At 30.7% G+C, this 22,500-nt stretch overlaps 1 protein-coding gene across 1 annotated transcript; it reads left to right on the forward strand.

Annotated features, from left to right (window-relative positions):
- The first annotated feature begins 256 nt into the window (after window positions 1-256).
- On the forward strand, window positions 257-3,113 carry LOC129870215 (leucine-rich repeat extensin-like protein 4). Its single transcript, XM_055944888.1, has one exon. The coding sequence runs from the start codon at window positions 529-531 to the stop codon at window positions 2,764-2,766; it is 2,238 nt and encodes a 745-aa protein (XP_055800863.1). The 5' UTR covers window positions 257-528; the 3' UTR covers window positions 2,767-3,113.
- Window positions 3,114-22,500: the final 19,387 nt, after the last annotated feature.

The raw sequence follows: 22,500 nt of genomic DNA on the forward strand, positions 1-22,500 counted from the left end.
AAGTGACAAAAACATTAAATAAAAAAATAAAATAAGAGAAAGTATATAGCGAGCTACTAATAGCTACTACATACATACAACAACAAATAGAGAAAGTTAAGAGGATCTAGTGGGTTTTGAGCTGTGATTTAGCTGTCCTTTATTTTGGAAATTTCTTGTTTCTTACCAAAAAAATTATAATTCTTATTTCTAATTTTTCCTTTAAAAAATAATTTCTTTATTCTTTATTCACACCCCAAAATTCCTAATTTAAAAATAAATTCAGCCCCTCTCTCTCTCTCTCTCTTCAAATCTCGAAACCCCATTTCCATTATCTCTTTCTTCTCCACAGATCTCCAACTCTCTCAGCTCACATTTGCTTAAAGACTCCATTTTTAAACCAAAAAAATAAAAAGTCCAAAAACCCAATTTCCTAAAACCATTTTCTTCATAGATCTCCACTTTTTTCATCTCACATTTGCTTAAAGATTCAATCTTTGAACAAAAAAAAAAAACAAGCATTCTTGATTTTCAGATGACTCATGTGAGATGAAGGAGAAAACACAAACACCCATTTGTTCTCTGTATTTTCTTGTGTTGCTCTGTTTGTTGTTTTCAGTCTTTACTGAGCACACAAATGCTGAGTTTACTGTATCTGAAAATGGCCGTTTAACTGATTCTGAAGCTCAGTTCATCAAACACAGGCAGCTTTTGTACTACAGAGATGAGTTTGATGATAGAGGTGAAAATGTGAAAATTGATCCATCTATGGTGTTTGAGAATGATAGAATCAAGAATGCTTATATTGCTTTACAAGCATGGAAACAAGCTATCATTTCAGATCCCTTTAATATTACTCTGAATTGGGTTGGTCCTAATGTATGCAGCTACACCGGAATCTTCTGTGCTCCGGCGTTGGATAACCCCAAAATTCGTACCGTTGCCGGCATTGACCTTAACCATGGTGACATTGCAGGGTACCTCCCGGAGGAGCTTGGGCTTCTTACAGATCTTGGGATTTTCCATATCAATTCAAACCGTTTCTGTGGTACAATACCAAGAAAATTCAACAAGTTGAAGATACTGTTCGAGCTGGATCTGAGTAATAACAGGTTTGCTGGGAAGTTTCCTTATGTTGTTTTGAGTTTACCCAAGTTGATATTCTTGGACATTAGGTTCAATGAATTTGAAGGTAGTGTACCTTCACAGCTCTTTGATAAACCATTAGACGCTATTTTTATCAATCATAATCGATTTGCGTTTGAGTTGCCGGATAATTTTGGGAATTCGCCGGTTTCTGTGATAGTTCTGGCGAGTAACAGTTTTCATGGGTGTCTTCCGGCGAGTATTGGGAATATGAGTAATTTGAATGAAGCTATTTTAATGAACAATGGGTTGCGTTCTTGCTTGCCGGCGGAGATTGGATTGTTGAAAAATTTGACTGTGTTTGATGTTAGCTTTAATCAGTTGATGGGTCCGTTGCCGGAGAATTTTGGTGATTTGGTGAATTTGGAGCAGTTGAATGTGGCTCATAATATGCTTTCTGGGACGATTCCTAAAAGTATTTGTCAGCTTCCTAAGCTTGAGAATTTTACGTATTCTTATAATTTCTTCACCGGTGAACCGTCGGTGTGTTTGGGGTTGCCGGAGTTTCATGATGAACGGAATTGCTTGCCGAAGAGACCGGTTCAACGGTCTCCGGGTCAGTGTAAGGCGTTTTTGTCTAAAAGAATTCATTGTAGTGCTTTCATTTGTCGTAAATTTGTTCCTGTTCTGCCACCTCCTCCGCCACTTTCGCCGCCGTTGCCTGCCCCTCCGCCGCCTGTTGTGGTGCCTATTTCTCCACCTGCACCTCCACCACCTGTTTATTCACCGCCACCACCAGTTTATACTCCTCCTTCACCACCACCTCCTCCACCTGTTTATTCACCGCCACCTCCACCACCTGTTTATTCACCGCCACCGCCACCACCACTTTATACTCCTCCTTCACCACCACCTCCTCCACCGCCAGTTTATTCACCGCCTCCACCACCACCACCCTCTCCACCTCCCCCGTCACCTCCGCCTCCACCACCAGTTTATTCACCACCACCACCACCTCCATCTCCTCCTCCACCATCACCTCCACCGCCGCCACCACCAGTTTATTCACCACCACCACCACCGCCAGTTTATTCACCACCACCACCAGTTTACTCACCGCCGCCACCATCTCCACCTCCTCCATCACCGTTGCCTTATTGTGTACGCTCACCTCCACCTCCACCACCGAATTCTCCACCTCCTCCACCACCAAATTCTCCACCTCCGCCGCTTGCTCACTCGCCTCCACCCCCTTCACCTTACTATTATAATTCACCACCACCTCCGCCACCAAATTCGCCGCCTCCACCAAATTCACCGCCTCCTCCACCACCGGTATACATATACTCATCACCTCCGCCACCTCATTCACCTCCACCTCCACCACCAGCATACATATACTCATCACCTCCGCCACCTCATTCGCCTCCACCTCCACCTCCATCCCCATTGCCTTGTATAGAACCTCCACCCCCACCTCCTCCTTGCATTGAACCACCCCCTTCACCATCTCCTCCACCACCCGTTTATTATTACAGTTCTCCACCCCCACCATCTCCATCTCCATCACCACCGGTTTACTATTACAATTCTCCACCCCCACCATCGCCATCACCACCGCCTGCTCCGGTATATGAAGGTCCATTGCCACCAGTAATAGGAGTTTCCTATGCTTCACCACCCCCACCACCCTTTTATTAATTCTTTCAAAAATTTCCACTGACTCATCCTCAGAGCACATACTATTTCCTCACTCTATAAGCCATTTGACTAAATCGAGCTAATATGTGATCACGAAGTAAAAATGGTGCGACAGAAAGAGCGAAAGAAAGAGGAGATAAAAGAGGAGAAAGATTGAATCTCCCAAGATTTTATTTTAGAATTGTTATGAATAGATTGAAGTTGTGGAGAGAATAAATTGGCAAAGAAAAGATTGAAACTTTGCATGAAAATGTATGTATAGAAATCATAATCTGGAATTAGAAGCCACTTTACAGTGCTTGCTGCAATTGGTTTTATTTAATGATCATACTTTGGTTTCCTTGTAATTTTTTTTTTTTGGTTCTTCCATACTATAGTATAATTGAGCTTTTTTTTTCTTTCCCATTTAAACTTGTATTGATTCTCAGAATTCAGATGATTTTGTTCTATTTCTAATGGCATGTTTATTCTCAATTTGTTCTCAGTATCTTCTTGATGAATTTGAAATTAACTAATTCGATTAACTCGAGTTTGAGTCCTCAATTTTATCGGGATCGTTTGTTAAAGATGAAGAGATTTCAACCGTTCCAACCTTTTGACACAGAAGCAAGAACACCATTGGTGCCATCGATTTGGAATTCATTTTGAGGGGGAAGAAAAATACATTTCACCTTTTTTGCTCTCTTGGTACGTAGAATCCATAACATTAAAAGTAATTTCTCTTGTCTGGACAAGGTGATTCATGATTCGATTTGGATACAAAAGATATAATTTCTATTCATTAACCTTGTAAATCGATGTTTTAGATATTAAAATCACATCAAACCAGTTGAAATGCTCTTCATTGATTCATTTCTTGACTATTTATTCTATTTTGGTGATTATATTCTAACATTTTTATATATAATCAAGTTATTCCATTCGTTTCGTTTTACTTTGACTCTTGGTACTTAGCACTCCATTTTGTTTTAAATTTAGATTCATTCTTACAATACTAACTTTAATATTGGTCTATGTACATTTTGGGTGCACTTGGAAAAAAGACCAAATCAAGTCTTTTCTTTTAATTACGGGGTAGGGGAAGGGCCGCGGAGCCATATACACTTAAGGTTGTTGACGGACATCCTTTTATCAAAAATAATTACACTGTGTAGCTACATTAAATTATTATATATATATTTATATTTATATAACACATATTGATATTCCTTGACTTTTACGCTATTTAACTTTTTTATATTCTGACTCTCCTTCGAAATTCTGGCTCCGCCACAGGCCACAAGGAAGGGGATTACATTAGAAAAGAAATCAAGTCTCCCTTTGATTGAAAGAAAGTAGTTGAATTCTGTCCTAAATTGGATGTCTTTATCATTAATTTATTTATACTCCAGAAAAAAATATATTAAGAGATTTCATAACATTACCACCAGAGATTTGTTCATAGAAATATTGTCAAAGGTTATATATATATATATATATATTATTTTTTTTCTAAAATGTTACCAATGATTCTTTTGTAAGTGAAATTTCAAATTTTTGAATTTCACTTGTAAATTTTGAAACTCAAGGCAATAAATATTTGTCAATTATAAAAGTAAAAAGAATTTTTTATGAATTCTACCCCTTTCTTGTAGCTATATTATTCACATATAACTTGGTTTTTTCTTGACTCTATTTTTAATAATAAAGACCCTACCAAATTATGTTTTTTCATTTATTTATTTTATCTTACAGCACACGTGAATCCACCTCCAGACAATTACCCTCTTTTTTGGGTCACTTGTAAATTATTGTTACTCAAATTTGAGCCAAAATATATGCTATGAATGAAATTACATTACACCAACTGTTTCTCATTATTTTTTTTCTCGTTTCCTGGTATTTATATTAAGATTTGATTAAATTTGGATTCATGCATTTAAGAGCTCATTTTTAGAAATATCGCTCCAATAAAATTTCATTTTTAAAGGAATTAGAATCGATTATTTAGCATTTAACTACTCAAACCTGAGATTTTTAATTAAAGATAGAGAAATCTCAACCATCCAACCACGATACACACTTTTCGATTCGAACTATGAACCTAACTCATTAGCTAACATTTTTATCAAGTTACCAATACACTAATAATATTTTAGTATCAATATAGTATAATTTGTGATAATGAATTTATTATCATATTATTATTGTGATATTTATTTTAGAGATTTATTTATTATTATTTTACAATTTGATTGTGTAAAGGATATATTCTACCATCACCATTCACCACATAGAACTTCATTAAAACTTATTGTTTTGGGTTGTGAATACCTATGCTTTGTTGTCTTTATTTATTTTTGTCAATATCACGAGATTCTTTTTCCCTTTGTTTAAATATTCTATCAACACCAAGGAAATTAAAAAAAAAATGTGTTCAATTCTCTAATAGTTGGATGACATTTGAGTCCTTTTCAAAGCACAAAAAAGAGCATATACTATTACATTTAAGAGTGAAACTTTTATCAAGTTGCTTTAAATTTTTGATAGGGATCACTGTAAAAAGACATGAATCCGCTATTGACAAATTTTATAACTAAATAGCAAAAATTATCCCTAACTATATTAGCGACTAATTATTCTAAAATTTGGTTAAATTCGATTAGTTACGAATCAATTAGCGACAAAATTCGTAGTTAATTTTAATTCCTTTTGTAATGGATTTTTATCTATTATACACAAGTGCTTTTAGTTCAATTCCAATTCCTAGCAAGTGACTAGGAATTTTTTTTTTGGAAAATTTAAATAGTGAAGGGACAACACAAATGACAGATATACTCAAATGTTTGTCATTTTAATTTTCTAATTTTTAAAAGTTGTGTAAATATTGCTCTTGAAAATTTATTTTTATATTCAGGTATAATGTTATCTTATATATTGCTTAATTTTACAGATAATACATCAAACTGTCGTCTAACCTTTGGCCTTTGCAATAATTTACAGAATTTTAGATCGTATTATATACAATATTTTAGTCTACTCAAAATGAATCTTTAAACCTTGTCTAAAATCTTCATAAATTGCATGAACAATAAACAGAGAAGACCATTAATTATATATCCTGCAAAATTTTACATAAAAATGTTGTTATTGATATCATTTTCTAAACTCCAATTCAATCATAAGATTGGCAAGCATATTACAACACAATAAATGGAAGTGATTTAATTTTTTATTTTATTTTTCACCCAATATCTAATATTCGTATTGAAGCACCAATTAATTTAAATACTCAAATCTAAAACTTTTAGGGATGAAGGGATCATAATTTCTATTCATCTCACCATGACCTTGTGATTTAATTATGAAAAATGGGGTCCAAATCAACATTATACTCACATCACATGGTTTTGCTAGGGAATTCTCACATCATATCTACTCTTTCTTGGTGTTTGGATTTGTATGGTTGCAGATTACTTAATTAGTTGGTTGACTAAGTGTGTTTATACATATTTAAATCTTGTAAATAATTAGTGGTCATTTATTTAAAGCCTCAAATTAAAATACAGCCTGTGAGTAGGTCAAGCATATTAATAATCGATATGTCAAAAATCTCACATACCCCATTGTACTCCTCCTCCTTTATTTTTTTCTTCCATGTTTTGTATTCATATCGAAAGTTAATTAAATTTTGATTTGCGAATATATGCAAGGCTCATTTCTAGAGTCCCGCTAGCTTTCAATAAGATTTATTTTAATTTTAAAAATTTAAATTCGAAATTTTTGATTTAAAATGGAGAATGATTTTCTCGAAAAAGTATCATCCCACCAAAACTATGTTGGTTTACCCCATTATACTGACTCTCCTTCAAACAACAACATCATCTCAATATATCCCAATAAATTAAAATTGACTATATGATTTTTTATCATTTATATTGCTTTTTTTAAGCTAAAAGTTGAAGACTAAGACCAGTAATTTGGCATCCGCTTTTCAGTCTTCTGAGAAAGAATTATGCCTTTTTGAAAAAGTGAACTTACGGAATACCCGAGCCGAGAGACAATAACTCATTTCTTCTGTATTCGGAGAAAGAACCTAGAGTCACGCCCCTCCAGACAAAGCATGGGATAGTCTGACCAAAGGAGCCAACTCTTATCCATTCAGTCTGAGGCACGAGCCCAATATATGTTACTTTTTAGGGACAATTTCAAATATATACAATAAATTAATTAGTTTACAACAGATATAACCATGTTTTATTTACATTACTTATACATGAGCTATACACTGAATATACATTATGATACACTCAAAAACTGAATATAGCTTGACTATATATGAAATATACACTGACTATACATGTCTATACAACGAATGACCATTTTTTTGATAATTATTTTTGCCGCATGGCCATGTGGTGTAATTATCCCTACTTTTTATGTCTCAATTTATGTGAAACAGATGAAATTTGGAAAGTCAACAAATTTTTTTAATTATTTTCTTCAAATATTTTAATGTATCAATTTCTTTTATGATTTTAAAATATTTTTAGTTGTTAATTATTATGATTTAGAATATATTTTACATAATTTTCAAATAATATATATTCTTTCATATGTTCTAATTTATGCGACATTGATAAAGAGTCAACCATAGTTTTTATATGTTTTTAAAATTTTTTAAGTTTTTAATTATTGTGATAATAAAATTTTTAGTGTAATCTTCAAATATATAATGTATTTTGAAGTTTGAAGAGTTGTCTACCTGTAGTGTCTTATTAGATAGTGAAATATTTTATATTTTTAATTATTGTGGTTTATAGTATTTTTTAAGTAATTTTCAAATATATAACAACAATATTAATTAATAATTATTGTGATTTATAGTATTATTAACATAATTAATAAATATATAGCGAATTAAAATAAATAAATAAATAAATAAATTAAAATAAAAAAAAATATTTTTTTTTTAGAGTGGACTACTTTGAAAGCACACACCTCAAACAGACACGTCCATCATGAGATGTGTCTGATAAATCCGAATGACAATATTTTATAATATTGTTTAAAAAAGTTAAGTGTATAAACTTCTTTGACATTGCCGTCTTTCTAAGCAAATTGCAAATCTCCAGGCCTAGAATTATGTCGAAATGTGTGTCTAAAAGAATGAAAAGGCCAAAGTATGGAATTAACAACATTAAAAAGGGAGTAGTTGGTAAGAAAAAGATTAAATTAAAGAATATGAATTCAAACACATGCTACGATGACACTTGGAGGATAGTACAACATATTACGGTGAATAGTTGAGATTCTTCTGCCTTTAATATATTAAGAGTTTTGAATTTGAGCTTTTAAAAATAATAATAAAAAATTCTATTGAAATCATCGCCTCAAAAAATAGTTCCTTCAATGTGCAAATTTAACTTAATAGAATTTGTACGCGGATATCAAACATGAAATGGGAAAGAAAATGGATACTTGGAGGATGTTAGCTTTTAGACACAGCTTGGTGGGAATAAATTAAAAAGAACAGTTGTTCTTCGTTCACTCTTCTTTTATTTTTCTACTTTTAGTAGAAGAATAAGAACGATCTTTTCAAAGTTCACTATACCAAAAAAATCTTAGAGCAATAATTAATTAACGATAATAGCTTAATTGTCGTTATATATGTATTTTTAGAGAGAACTAACAATCTTTGTAAATATCCCTAAAGCATATAGCGACATTGAATTCTAATGTCGATAAAGATTTTAACACTCTTTGTTAATGTACATATTTATTACCACTAAAAGTTATTTTTATTGTAATGGTTAAGGCATCAAATTGGCCAATTGTCATGAGACGCGATTGGGAGCATCAAAAAGACATATTTGAAATATGAAATATATTAAGATATATTTGAACTATGATTCATACTTAAATTCAAACCTCGTGTCCAGGCTTCAAAATCCATGGCACGGCCACACATAATAGAGCTAGACCAGATTTTATCAACGGACAATTGAAAAAACGATACGACGTGCATAAATCTTCAATGCACGTGTTACTGAAGACATAATTAAGTAAATCAAATATATTTTTGAATGAGATGATCGTAAACTTCAGCATGATATCACAACAACCAATTCGAGTCCCATCACTGCCCAAACAATAAAAAAACACGTATTGACATGAGAATAAATCAAGTCCTTACGTGAAGATACGCGTTGAAGACATAACTGCCAGTAACATGATCAGTTTGTGTAGAGTAATAAGAGCCAATCAGTGAGTGAATTGAATCTTTTTCCTACAACCAGAGAAATTGTACATAAAAGGCACAAATTAAAATTGAACCTACATGTCTGCAACAACTGAAATTTGGTGCAACATCAGTCAAAAACTACAAATAGTTAGAAATAGTAGACAGTGATATCAAAATATCAAGGAAATTAAATGATGATATGATCTGCCTTCCACCAATATAAAAAAACTTTAGAGCTGTCTAATCTGTTGACATATCGATAAAAAAAGTTATTATTTGTGTCACATCTTCAAATTTGAGAAACCGTCCTCTTATCTCTCAAATAATAGGCATTGAAGAAATTGAGAGAGACAAAAGTAAGAACGAAACTACGAATCATACCACATGCATTCATCCAGAAACCGGGTATGTTGTTGTTGTTGTTGTTATTACTGATACTGCTATCATCACTTCCATTACGATATTATTATTACCTACTTAATATTATTATATAGTATGTTCAAAAATATAATGTATTTGATCCAATTTAGAAGCACACAGAAATATAAATGAGAAAGGAGATTTAAAATATAAAATTAGGTCCAAATTTTCATCATAATTAGCCCATTTGATTAAGGCCCACTCTACCTATTAATGAGTTACATGGACCTCAATTCAGCCCAAAATATCATCCGAACCTGGGATGATAATTGGGCAGGTTGGTCAAATTTAGGCGAGTCATAATGGTCAAGACAACAAACGGATTAAGACCCAATCCAACTCAAATTTGCTTGGATCAAAATGGGTTGAGTAATGGGTTATAAAACGGATCAAGACCCAACCCAATTCAATTTTTATTAAGTTTTACTTATTTTATTTGTTCTTCTTACAATATTTTAGTACCTAATAAAATTATTCTTTTCTTTATTATGACTATGTATAATATATCAAATTAAAAAAATAAATTAAAAATACTTTGATAAAATTTCTCTTGAGTCAATTTGGGTTATATATCAACCCAATTTTTAATGAGTTGAAATGAATTAACCTAATAAATAGGTGGGTCAATAACTCATCCAAACTTAAACGGATTGGGTAGGTTAGGTTGGATTTTGCCACCCCGAGTAAATAGTCATCATTTTAAAAGCTAAGTACTCCATCTGTACCATTTTTTTTGACCGAAATTTTCTCATGAAATCTTTAAATTTTTTGAAATAAAATTTATATATTTGTAAACTATGTAAAAAGTACTATAAATCACAATAATTGATAATGCAAAATATTAAAAGATATATAAAAAATTTACGATCAAATATATAGTTGTTTGAATCTCGAAATCCGAAGAGTGCTGCATAAATTGGGATGGAGGGAGTAATATTTAATTATTAGTGAAGACAGAATGACTGTTTCCAAAAAATTCTTGCTCAAGTTATGTCATGACCCAAAATGAGCCATGAATGACACCCACACTGTCACGCCCGGAGAGGGTACCCTAGAATTGGTATCTGTTGTAATGACCCATTAAATCATTTTGAGTATTAGGAATTTTTAGTTCATAAAAAACTCATTCCGTAAATTTTTAATTGGGTATTTTAGACTTTTTCATAACTATGATTATTTAATTGAGAGATGAATTTAGATAACCTATTTAGTTAATGGGCTAAAGTGATTATATATTTAATACCCTATACAACTTATCTCATATTATTAAAATAAGTTAGATGTATTTATCACTTCAATACATAAGGGTTTTAGAAAAGAAAAGAAAAAAGAAAAGAAAAGAAAATTTACCTGCGCCGTCGAGAGCACGCCGCATTCAGGTAAGGTTACAAATTCATGTTTGTGTAACTATTTCTTTACTTATTGATGGGTCAATTCATGCAGTAATGATAACCAATTAAAAGAGAAATAATTTGGTAATGTGAGGTTTAAATTAAATATAATAATTGAACTGTGTAGAATATATTTTCAAATAAAGTGTCTTCTTAGTTCTTTCATTGACTTTTGGTGTACCAATGCATGTCTGAGTAGTCCATCTTCCAACGTCTCTACAAGTACTAGACAATGACACTTAAGGTATTAATCATTAGAAATTATATGTTATTATATAAAGAATAGGTTTACAGGTTATTTTCATAGTTATTGTATTGGGCTTGTTAATTCGGTTAAGAAAAATTCTTGCGGGCTATCACGTTATATTTCAATATTTTGGCATAATGAAATAGGTGATTAAATAATAGGTGTATTGTATTATGTGGGTACCATTACAGTTATGATATTAGAATAATTGATGCTTAACCCTAAGCTTTAGTTTTAGGGAATTGATTATAGAGTTGGGCGAGTTGTTGGGTCTAGGTTAAACATATATATATATATATATATATATATATATATATATATAATATGGGTGTCTACAGACTCATATATTTATTAATATTATAATTGATAGATTGGAAACGTTTTGAGGCATCGAAGAAAGGAAAGACCTTGGCGGATTAGCTTGCTTGGCTTCGATTTTTCGATTGAGGTAGGTTATGTTTTTTTTATTCTATATCATAGATAAACTCTTAATAGCGATTGATAGTCATTGAGTAATGCGTGAAGTTTACTATGCATTTAATTGTTGTGATTTGGATGGTTGATATGTTGTTGTGATTGGTCTGAAATCTCGAGACCGTGAAATCCATAATCATGAACTTGCCCTATCAAAAATGGTGCCTTGAATAAAGGAGGCTTGATGAAATATTGTTAATGAAGTGGAATGTAATCATGAAGAATGATAAATTAATTATATTTGGATCGGGTGTCACATTCCGACACGATATATTTGGATCAGGTGTCACGTTCCGGCACAGTAATATTAAAGAAAAACAAATTTAAATGACTTAATACTACCCAATCTCCAAAAATTATTTTTCAAAAGAGTGTGATGTGGAGGCTTGAGTCCTCATGTGTGATCTTGATGTTGTTGATTGGTGATGTAATTGTTTATTGGTTGCCACCTATTAAGTGCTATGGTTGATTTCTCGCTACTACTTTGTGCATATTGATTTCTATTTTGAGTCGGCCGATGATATCTACTCAGTACATGTCCTGTACTGACCCCTACTTGTATCTTTTCTTATTTTATTTTGTGGAGTGCAGCGAGTGTTCTACAGACTTCGAGTCGACCTCAGCTCTAGTCAGTCTCAAGATCATCGGATTTCAGGGTGAGCTATCATTCTAGCTCGTGATGGATTCTCTCGGTTATGGCATGGTGTCTTAGTTTTTGGGCACATTTTGTTATTTGTTTATTCTGATGTTTGATATTTCCAGACTTAGTTTTAGAATTTAGATGTCCTTCATGTGATGACTTTCAGATTTTGGGAAAATGTATTTAGCAATGTTTTACAATTCGACTCAATCATCTACAATCTCAATCAAACCAATCATATCATGCACAATCCACTCAATTTGGGAGTTTCTCTAACCGAAAAACATCACTTATGAGTCAGTGATGTACAACAAGCCGATGTTGTTGCCACGTCCGTTTAATACTTTGTAGGGTATGAACGAATCAACCAATCATGGATCTATCAATCAATCAGGTCGTATCATTTCAGGACAATGAAATAGGGAAACATCCGATTTTAACGGTCCAATTCCTTCATACGTTGGCTACATAGTTCATGAGATTCGAGTATGGACTATACTCTTATCCAATTCGGTGCTCAATACTCTTTCTAAGACTTAATATGCTCATATCTATCAAGTGAGTAAAATACTCAAAATACCCATTTAGTCTCTTTGGACTTAGTTTCAAATTAACTCATTTAGTCTCATTGGACTCTTTTCAAAACTCAATCAATCTGGTCTTATTGGACATTCTTTCAAAATCAACTCATCTCAATCATCAAACTCTTCTTTTTAAATTTGATACAATCTCAACTTAATGAATGCAGTAAATATTAGATGCATTTAAAACATAATTTTAACCCTCAACTCAATCTCAAAATAAATGTTTTAATGTAAAAATGCTCAACTCGTTTATACTCAAAATACTCATGCTCAAAATGATAATTAAGAGACTTCTCAAACTCAAATCATGCTTAAACTCTTTCTAAATCAAAGATGAAAATAATCATTCTTTAAACTCAAAATAGTGCATAAATAATTTATTCAAAAATGTTCACAAATTATTTTTAAAACTCCTTCTCAAACAATCATTTATACTCAAGATCCTCATATGACTCCAATCAAATCAAATCATACAAATCATATCATGTAGTCACATTAGACTCCAATCCATTACATCTCAAAACATCATCATCACCATTACATCTTCATCAACCATTTCACTTTCTAAAGATGAACATCATTTTCATAATCATCAATCATCTTGCTACAAAATCCTTATTTAATTTTATGTTCAATTTATAGAGACACAAAGGAAATTCTAACTCCACCAAAGTTTCGTTTCTATTTATGCCATTCACATTCATAGTTATCCAATTCATTCTTTTCATTCCAATCAATACATAAACATAATCATTTGCAGTCAATATGTAGCTACAGTTTATGAAATGAAATATGAAAAGTAATTATTCAAGAATTCAAGTCATGAAAGTCATCAATCAATTAATAGTATGTAAAAATATTCTAGAGTTTAGAAAAAATTCAAGAAAACATTCATAGAAGGTTCAAGTCTTTCACAATTTTCATCCAACACATTTATGAGACATATGGAAGAATTCAATTCATATTTTAGGTTAGCCTTACATACTTGTAATGAAGATTATCTCACCAAAAACCAAGGACATGGCTTGAAGATCTTGAATCCTAACTCTTCTTCTCCTTTATAGTCTCTTCTCTCAAATCTCCTAAGGTGAAGGAGAGGAAAACCTCCTTGGATATTATGAGGGAACTAATTTTCTGTACCAAAACGGCTAGGGTTATACTTGGAATAGGTGAGAAAAAAATCCAAAATGCCCTTTCTCAAAGAAAAAAATTTGAAAAACAGGTTCAAAACCCTACAGGCGTGATAGTGGCGCGCCGCGCCATCACCCAAACTACAGCAGCTAGTTTCGGGCGCTCTGCTGGCGCACCGCGCCAAGCCCATAAACTGCTGCAATAATAGTATTTGGTAAAACGATCATAACTTTTGACTCCAAACTCGGAATAAGTCAAATCGGTGGCATTGAAAAGAAGATTCAAAGACCTTTAATTTGATAGGTCACGGGTCACCTAACTCTTAATATTCTGAAAGTTATGGTCATTTGAAGTTGACCCTTATATGTACTTATCCGAAGACTTAGCCGATAGAAATTCTTTGGACTTGCCTTGGTGTTAGAGATCCCTCATTAACCTAAATCACATCTAATACTCTTCAAATACTTAGGAATTGATCGTAACTCATATACATAATTAGAAGTCATTCAGTTCGAGTCTATACACATATGAAGAATGGTTCGAGTCTTCGCCAAAAAAATATTTAGGGTGGTACACACACTTAACCTCCTTGGTGGAAGAATCAACAATATAAACCCCAACTTACATTAATGATTCAACTTAGAAAACAAGATAATATTGTGGAAGCTTAAACATTATTAAAGTAAGAAATAACAATCCACTAGAGTCTACTACATAACATTCTCCAAAATCTGAAAGTCATTACATTAAGGACATCTAATCTCAGAATATCTAATTTAAGAGTATCAAACACCAGAATAGATAAATAAACTAGTTTGTGTCCGAAAACTAAGGACATCATGTCATGACTAAGAGAATCCAACACGACCTAGGAAGATAGCTCACCCTGCAATCTGATATACTGGACACTGGCTATAACTAAGGTCGGGTCAAAGTCGTTGGTACACTCGCTGCACTCCACAAAAGGAAAATAAAGAAAAATACTAGTAGGGCTCAGTACAAGGCAACATGTACTGATTAGGTATCATCGACCGACTCAAAATAGAAAGCAATATGTATAAAGTAATAACAGGAAGTCAACTATAACACTTAACAAGTGGCAAACAACAAGATTAAGATCAAGTGACAACACAATGAGATAGTTACGTAATCAGTCAACAATATCAAGAACATACATGAGGACTCATGCCTGCACACCACGCTCTTTTGGAAAACGGGTTATTTGAGATTGGGTAGTATTAGGATATTTAATTTATTTTTCTTTAATATTATCGCGCAGGAACGTGACACCCTATCCAAATATACCGTGTCGTTAACATGACACACCATTCAAATATACCGTATCGGCTCGTGACACCCGATCCAAATATACCGTGTCGGAATGTGAGATCTGATCCAATAATATTTAATTTATCATTCTTTATTATCACCTTCCAATTCATTTACAATATTTCATCAAACCTTATTTATTCAAGACATCATTTTTGATAGGACAAGTTCAAGATTATGAAATTTACGGTCTTGAAATTGCAGACCAATTACAACAATATATCAATCATCCAAACCACAACAATTAAATGCATAGCAAACTTCACAACATTACTCCATGACTATCAATCACTATTAAGTAAGGGTTAAGCCTCAATTTCTTTCAATATCATAAATTTGATAGTATTCATATAATATAATACACCTAATATTTAATTACCTATCTCAATATATCAAAATATGAATTATAATAAAAAAAAATTGGTAAAATATTAACACCAAATTATGGAAATAATGTGTTGGTTCACGGAAGATCACAATTTGCAGAACTCAACTCGTATGCTCTACATTCCAATAAACTAATGTGAAGCAGTAGTTATTGAATCATGGTGCCAATGATTGACCTCTAACCCATTCTACATATAATTCTAACAAGAGTAATAACTGGGATTAATATAACTGATTAGTTAATACTACATCACTGCCTACCTAACTTTTCAATCAAACCTATTAAATCAATATATTATCTAAGTCAAATTCTAATTCCACCAATGACAACTATTTCCTTAGCAGTTTCTATCCATCACCACTGTAATATTTTGTAACACATATGACTAGGCAATTTCCATTTATCCAACATAGTAATTACAGTAAGGCGACCACCTATCTTTGTAAAGAAAAGATTTAGGCGAGGGATTATATTTGAACAAAACGTTCTCTTCTCTTTTTGTGCGCAGCAGTTGACAAAAGAAATATCAAACCCTAATCTACTTTATTTTAATAAATATGGGATAAGTGGTATAAGATATTAAATAAATTATCACTTTAGCCCATTAATTAAATTAAATATCCAAAGTTACCCCTCAACTGAATAATCGTAATTATCGAATAGTCCAAAATACCCCTTAAAAATTTACGGAATCAGTCTTTTATGAATAAAAAGTTATAGTACTCAAAACGATCTAATGGGTCGTTACAAGTTATTAATAATTTATTTAGTAAGGGGTGGTTTGGTAGAGTGTATTAAAATAATGCTAAATAGAATATTTCTTATGCATTGTTTGGTTTAGTGTAGTAAAAAATAACATGCATTGCATAGAAATATTTATTTATAAAAATATCCTCCACATTTATGATGGAAAAAATGCAAAAGGAGTTTTGAGGGGTAATTGAGTCTTTAATCATAATAATGCAAGCATTAAATCCCCTTGCATGACTAATACCTAAAAATTTATGGTATTAGTAATATAAACCTTAATACACAATAGAGTGTGTAACTAATGCAAGCATTATTATACATGCCATGAAAAAGTGTACCAAACAAAAACTACTAATATACCTAATTAATACATGCATTATTTTTGCTAACACACTCTACCAAACGACCCCTAAACATTAATTAGACTTAAGTAGTTTAGAGTTTGAAATCACACGTTGGAAATTAATTAGTTCATTTTGCTAATTAGATTCAAATGTGGTGATATGATAGTTATCTTATTTCAAAGGTTGCCTCACTATTTAGCACACGTATTTTAGGACTGATTTCTCCACTAGGACTCATCCAGCTTAAGTAACTAAAAACATCAAATTGAAATAATAAGATTATTTGGTGCTATATGTATATTTCTCTTTTGTAATGTCGAAAAACAATTGTTTACTAATCGTATTATTTGTTGAAAGTCTATCAGAAATAATATCTATTCCCTTATAAAGTAGGGATAATATTGTACACACATTATCTTTTCTGTAACTCTATTTATAAAATATTTCACTCAATATGTTATTGTATTGAAAAAAAATGAAACTACAAATAAGAGAAGAAATACTTGATTAAAAAAATAGATACACAAATACACATAAACGATATTAAGATAAAATATGAACTCTCTTATAAGCTAATTAAACATGTATTATGAATGCTACAACACTCCATATTTAAGGATTAACAGATTTCTTAAGCTAATCAAACATTATGAACCAGATTTGGCATGTTTAACAATTGATCACAAAATTAAAAAGTTTTTGTTATATATATTTAAGTTAAAATTTCAAGATTTGCAAGTCTTTTCCTACTTTCTTAAATTCCTATCAAAATAGAAGAAAAAGTCTAACCATGCACAAGCAGAGTAGAAAACTAAAAGGATGAGATGAAGTTATTTATAAAAAGAGTTGGGCAAAAGATAAAAATAAGATTATCATCATTATACTTACTCTAGGTGCAAGTTAAATTATAAAAATGCCCATTAAAAATTAAACGATCATGTTACCCTTCACTTAACTCCTATTTCTAATACTAGTTATGAAAAACCCGTGTTGGGCAGGGATTCAATATTTATTCATAACTTTTAAAAAAAATGATATTAATTAAATGATTTTAAATCATTCTATTAAGTGTAAAATAAATATGATAGTAAATCATTTCATTTTATTTTTCTCGCAAATCTAATGTGAAGAGGTTTATTAGAATGTCCATAATTAAAGTATTTTTCTTCACCGATAGTTATATTTTTACCCAAAAAAGTTATAAAATTTACACAAATTTTAGCGATGTTCAAAACAATAAAGTTACATAATTTCAAAAAAATAATATACTAATTAAATTAAAATAAAATCCAGAACATATTTTTTTAGATTTTTTTTTAAAAAATACCCTTGCTAAAGCAGATACGTCAAGGGTGAGGTGCCTGTTTCAACTTCCCACTCTAAGAGAATTTTGTAACAAAAATTTAATCATACCCTCCAATAAATGATAATATTATAAATGACGTAAATGAAAAGACATGGGTGAGGAGTTTTGTGTAGGGCTGTTCACAGTTTTGGTTAAAATCAAAATTAAATCGAAAATTTAACCAAATCGAATAAAAAAATCGATATTTGGTTTGGTTTGGTTTTAAATTTGAATAACCGATAATATTTGGTTTGATTATGGTTATAGAAAAAAATAACCGAACCAAATCGATAATTGTATACATAAAATTTATAATTATTTATATGTATAATATTAGTTTTTCATAAATAATTAAAGATATTTTATACCTTTTAATTATTAATTTAATATTAATCTACTTATTTTTAAGGCCCAACAATCCAAGTCCAACTCTCAAGCCCAATTATAAATTCTAATAAACACTAAACAACAGTCCAAGTCCAACAATCCAAGTCCATTAGCCCAACTCTCAAGCCCAATTCTAAATTATCAATTCTAAACCCTAAATTTCTAATAAGCACTAAGCACTTAAGCAGCAGGCAGCAACATAAGGTAAAAGTTAAAACTTTAAAACTCTAGTAACTGCTTTCCTTTTATATTTCTGTTCCTCTCACGTTGGTTTATCACAAAGTCACAGACTCACAGTCATAGATTAACAGTGAAGGCTCAAGAGCAACCTCAACTCCTCAACCCCAAGTATAAGATTGTCAAATTTTGAGAAGGTTTGTAATTTTTTTTTCAAATTTTAAATTGATTTTAAGTTATTTTCTTTTTTGTTTCGAATGTTTAAGTTGTTTCCTTTTCTGTTTCGAACCTCTGTAGGCCGTGAGAAAAAAAGAGCTTCGTAAGAATTTGAAGAATGTAGAGAGAGAATATTTGAATTGTCTCGGCTAGTCATAAACCGAATAACCAAACCAAATCGAATCAAATCCGTGGTTATTATTTTACTTGGTTTGGTTATGGTTTTAGACATTTAATAACTGATTAAATTGATTTGGTTATGATTTTAATCAATAACCGACCCAAACCGAACCATGAACACCCCTAGCATTAAGTATTTGATTGATATACAAAAGTTTTGTGTATCAATCAAATACTTAATGCAATACTCCCTTCGTTTTATATTAATCGTCCACCTTATTAAAAATATTTATCTCAAATTATTTGTCAATTTAAAAAATTAAAATAAAATTAATTAAATATTCTTTCAGATTATTCTTACAATTAATTCTTTTTTAAAAGCTAAACAAATTTGTAAAATTCTAATATAAAGTTATTAGAATTTAGTAAAACTACTCTTATTTATGATTTATTAATTTTTTAAGAGGCGTAAAAAAGTAAACAACTCAAATAAAGTTAATGGAGTATTAAATTCAGTAACCAATTCAATACACAAGATATTCATCTACTAAATGCTATTATTAATTACCTATTTATAGTGAAGAAAGTTTGAGAAGAATTGTCTAACCAACAATTTCAAGTTTTTTTCTATTTTTGTGGCAGTGATGCTTATAATTTATTCACCATAATTTTAAGGTACTTTTTATTTTATTTTTCTCTCTGATTTGAACATTTTTATTTGTGTGGCTATATATATATAACTTGGCAATGAATTTTCAATGGTCTTTCGATCTTGGTAAAAATAAAATTTTATATATTGGGGTTGGAGTTTGTCATGAATTTATGCAAAATTTAGAATTTTGTTAATTGATTTATGAAAGTCTATATGGCTTTCTGATGATTTATTGAATTCTTGAAAGTTTTTTTTTTTTTGCTTCTTTTCTTTTTGAAATAGTTACTTTAATTATCATTTTAATTTTACACTTTATTAATGAGAATTTGAAGATTCATTTTTACTTAAAAAAATTTAATCATTTTTATCAGTGATATAATTTTTCTTTTCGGTGAGCTAAGAACTCCTTTTATTGATTACTGTTTTGGTGCCAATCTAACAATTATATCATTTAATTTAGAGACTTTCTTGGCTCAATTGAACAAAAAATTGTTTTAACACAGGTGTCATCAAATAATATTATATCAGTTTTACTAAATATCTACACTAAATATCTAATTTTATGGCGAGTCTACGGATTCACGTGACCTATAATTTAGCCTTCAATTTACCCCTAACGATCACATCAAATAAATTGTTACTTAAAATAAAAAAGATTATCGTTACATAACAATGAATTAATATTATAATACGATATAATACAATAAGTAACAACTGTCTAAACAAGTTGTAAAGGTTTTTAATTTCATAATTATGTTTCAAATGAGCTGACGGCTGATTGTATAAAAATTCTTTTACATTATTCCGCTTACACAATAGTTAAATTATAGTGATTAATTACGTTGAGCAATTCTAGGATCTTTATTTGACTTATAATTAGTGTTAGATCTAAAATGATTGTTTATCCATATTTGTAGCATTTTTACCTTATCTTCACCAGTAATTCCTCTTTAATTACCAATGTTTCAGTCATGACTTAATCAATTATTTTCTGTTGTTATCTTTAAATAATTAGTTACGTACTATATAGGTTGTCCCAGAATCTGGGACATTCTCATAATATCTATCCTTAATTATCATCTTATCCATGTTGATCAATAATTAATTATATATCTTCTTTTGATCTCCGACATCTGCTCCACAAGTACAAAGAGCCAACATTAATCCTGGTAATTACTTTCTTCTAATAAATTGTGATTACAATAATCCTCTTCTTTTTTTTTTAGCATTATTGAAAGACGCAAATTTTCGTTGTATGTTCTTGTAGGAACGTTGTCAAAAATATGAGATTTTCGATGAAAATTCTGTCTTAAATGTCTCCATCGAGCCAATTTCTTGATGAAGAAAATTCGAGTGTATTGAAAACGTTGGTATTTTTCAAACATGAGAGAATAAAGATCAAAAGAAAACAACAATAGAAAATTTTAGATCATACAGTCACATTTCTCTGAACAACATTCTTATATAATAAAATCTCTATAACATTTCGCGGAACAGACTTTTTATGTTATATTTTATCGTTTTATAACATTTTTTAAAAATCTATAACAACTACAATCATATTTGAGGTGGAATCAAATAACACCATGTTTGAGGTATAAATTTATTCTGAATTAGTTATACCTTTAACTAAACAAAGTCTAGATTTAATTATAAACGTAATTCTAAGTGATTAGGCATCTAAAATTGCCCCCCCTCACATTGATATCTTTTCCTTATTCAAGAAAAAAAGAAGAAGCACATCTACATCACTTTGAAAGTTTCATATATGACTTGTCTATAATAATATGAGAATCTTAATTAATTATATGATGCAAAACTTTGTACATTAATATCTTTTCTTAATCTAGAAAAAAACACATCAAATAATTATGTCTCTTCTAAAGTTTCATATGTCATGTTTATATTTGAGGATATTACATGATTTAAATAGAGTTTAAACCAAACAAATATTCAGTCACGTTCCATCCAAATCCAAAGTTTCTTAGACGAAAAATTATGATCATGTTACAAATTCAGTTATATTTTCATATTCTTTGGTTCTTTCTTTTTAGGGTGAATGGAATATCATCAAGTAATTTATTAATAAGAGAAAAATGATAGAAGTCACTATTTGCAACAAATTTTCTCAAATATGAAAATATACTGCAATCACAAAATAGATAAAAAGAATAATTTTATTCACCAAGATTATGAGTACAAATCTGTTTATCCGTTGATTTTTCTCTCCTTAGATAATTTCTTTGTAATTCGAGGGCCATTAATGGAGTATTTCTCGAATTAGGTTAATTTGATCTCCATCATGATTCAGGACCGTTAATGGCGTATTTCTCGAATTAAATAAGATGATTTGAACTTGATCTCCATGAAAGAATTTGTGGATCTTTTTGAAGTAATTGATTATCAAGAACAATTTGACATATTTTGATCTCTTTATGAATAGTTCATGAATTTTATGAAATTTTCGAGATGCCTCTTAAGGGAATATAATACTCTTTATATAGGCATAAACTAGAGTTTTAAAATAAAGTAGTCTCCGTCACAAAATTTCAATGTCTACCGTCACAATAAATTAATGAAAAATAATTTTTGTAGCTAAACAACAAAAATATGTTGTTGATCCTATTTAACGACGAATTAGTGATTATTATAAATAAAAATTGTTTGTTATGGACTATTTAATGACAGATGAATTTTGTAGTTTATTCCTTTTCTTTTCTCTCTTTTTTTGTAGTGAATATTTTTCTTTCTTCTTTTGCAGAAATAACCAGTCATAAAAAGTGAGATTAATGAAATATAAGACAGATTACAATAACCCTTTAATCCTTCTATTAAGTATGCATTAAACTCCTCATGCTAATCAAATTGACGCTAACATTTTTTTTATTATTATTATTTTTTTTTGCAGAAATAGCC

The sequence above is a fragment of the Solanum dulcamara genome, chromosome 10 (genome assembly GCF_947179165.1).
Source record: "Solanum dulcamara chromosome 10, daSolDulc1.2, whole genome shotgun sequence".
Lineage (NCBI taxonomy): Eukaryota > Viridiplantae > Streptophyta > Magnoliopsida > Solanales > Solanaceae > Solanum > Solanum dulcamara.

Excerpts from the sequence above, each read along its gene's own strand:
- LOC129870215 (XM_055944888.1), top strand. The coding sequence starts at position 529 with ATGAAGGAGAAAACACAAACACCCATTTGTTCTCTGTATTTTCTTGTG.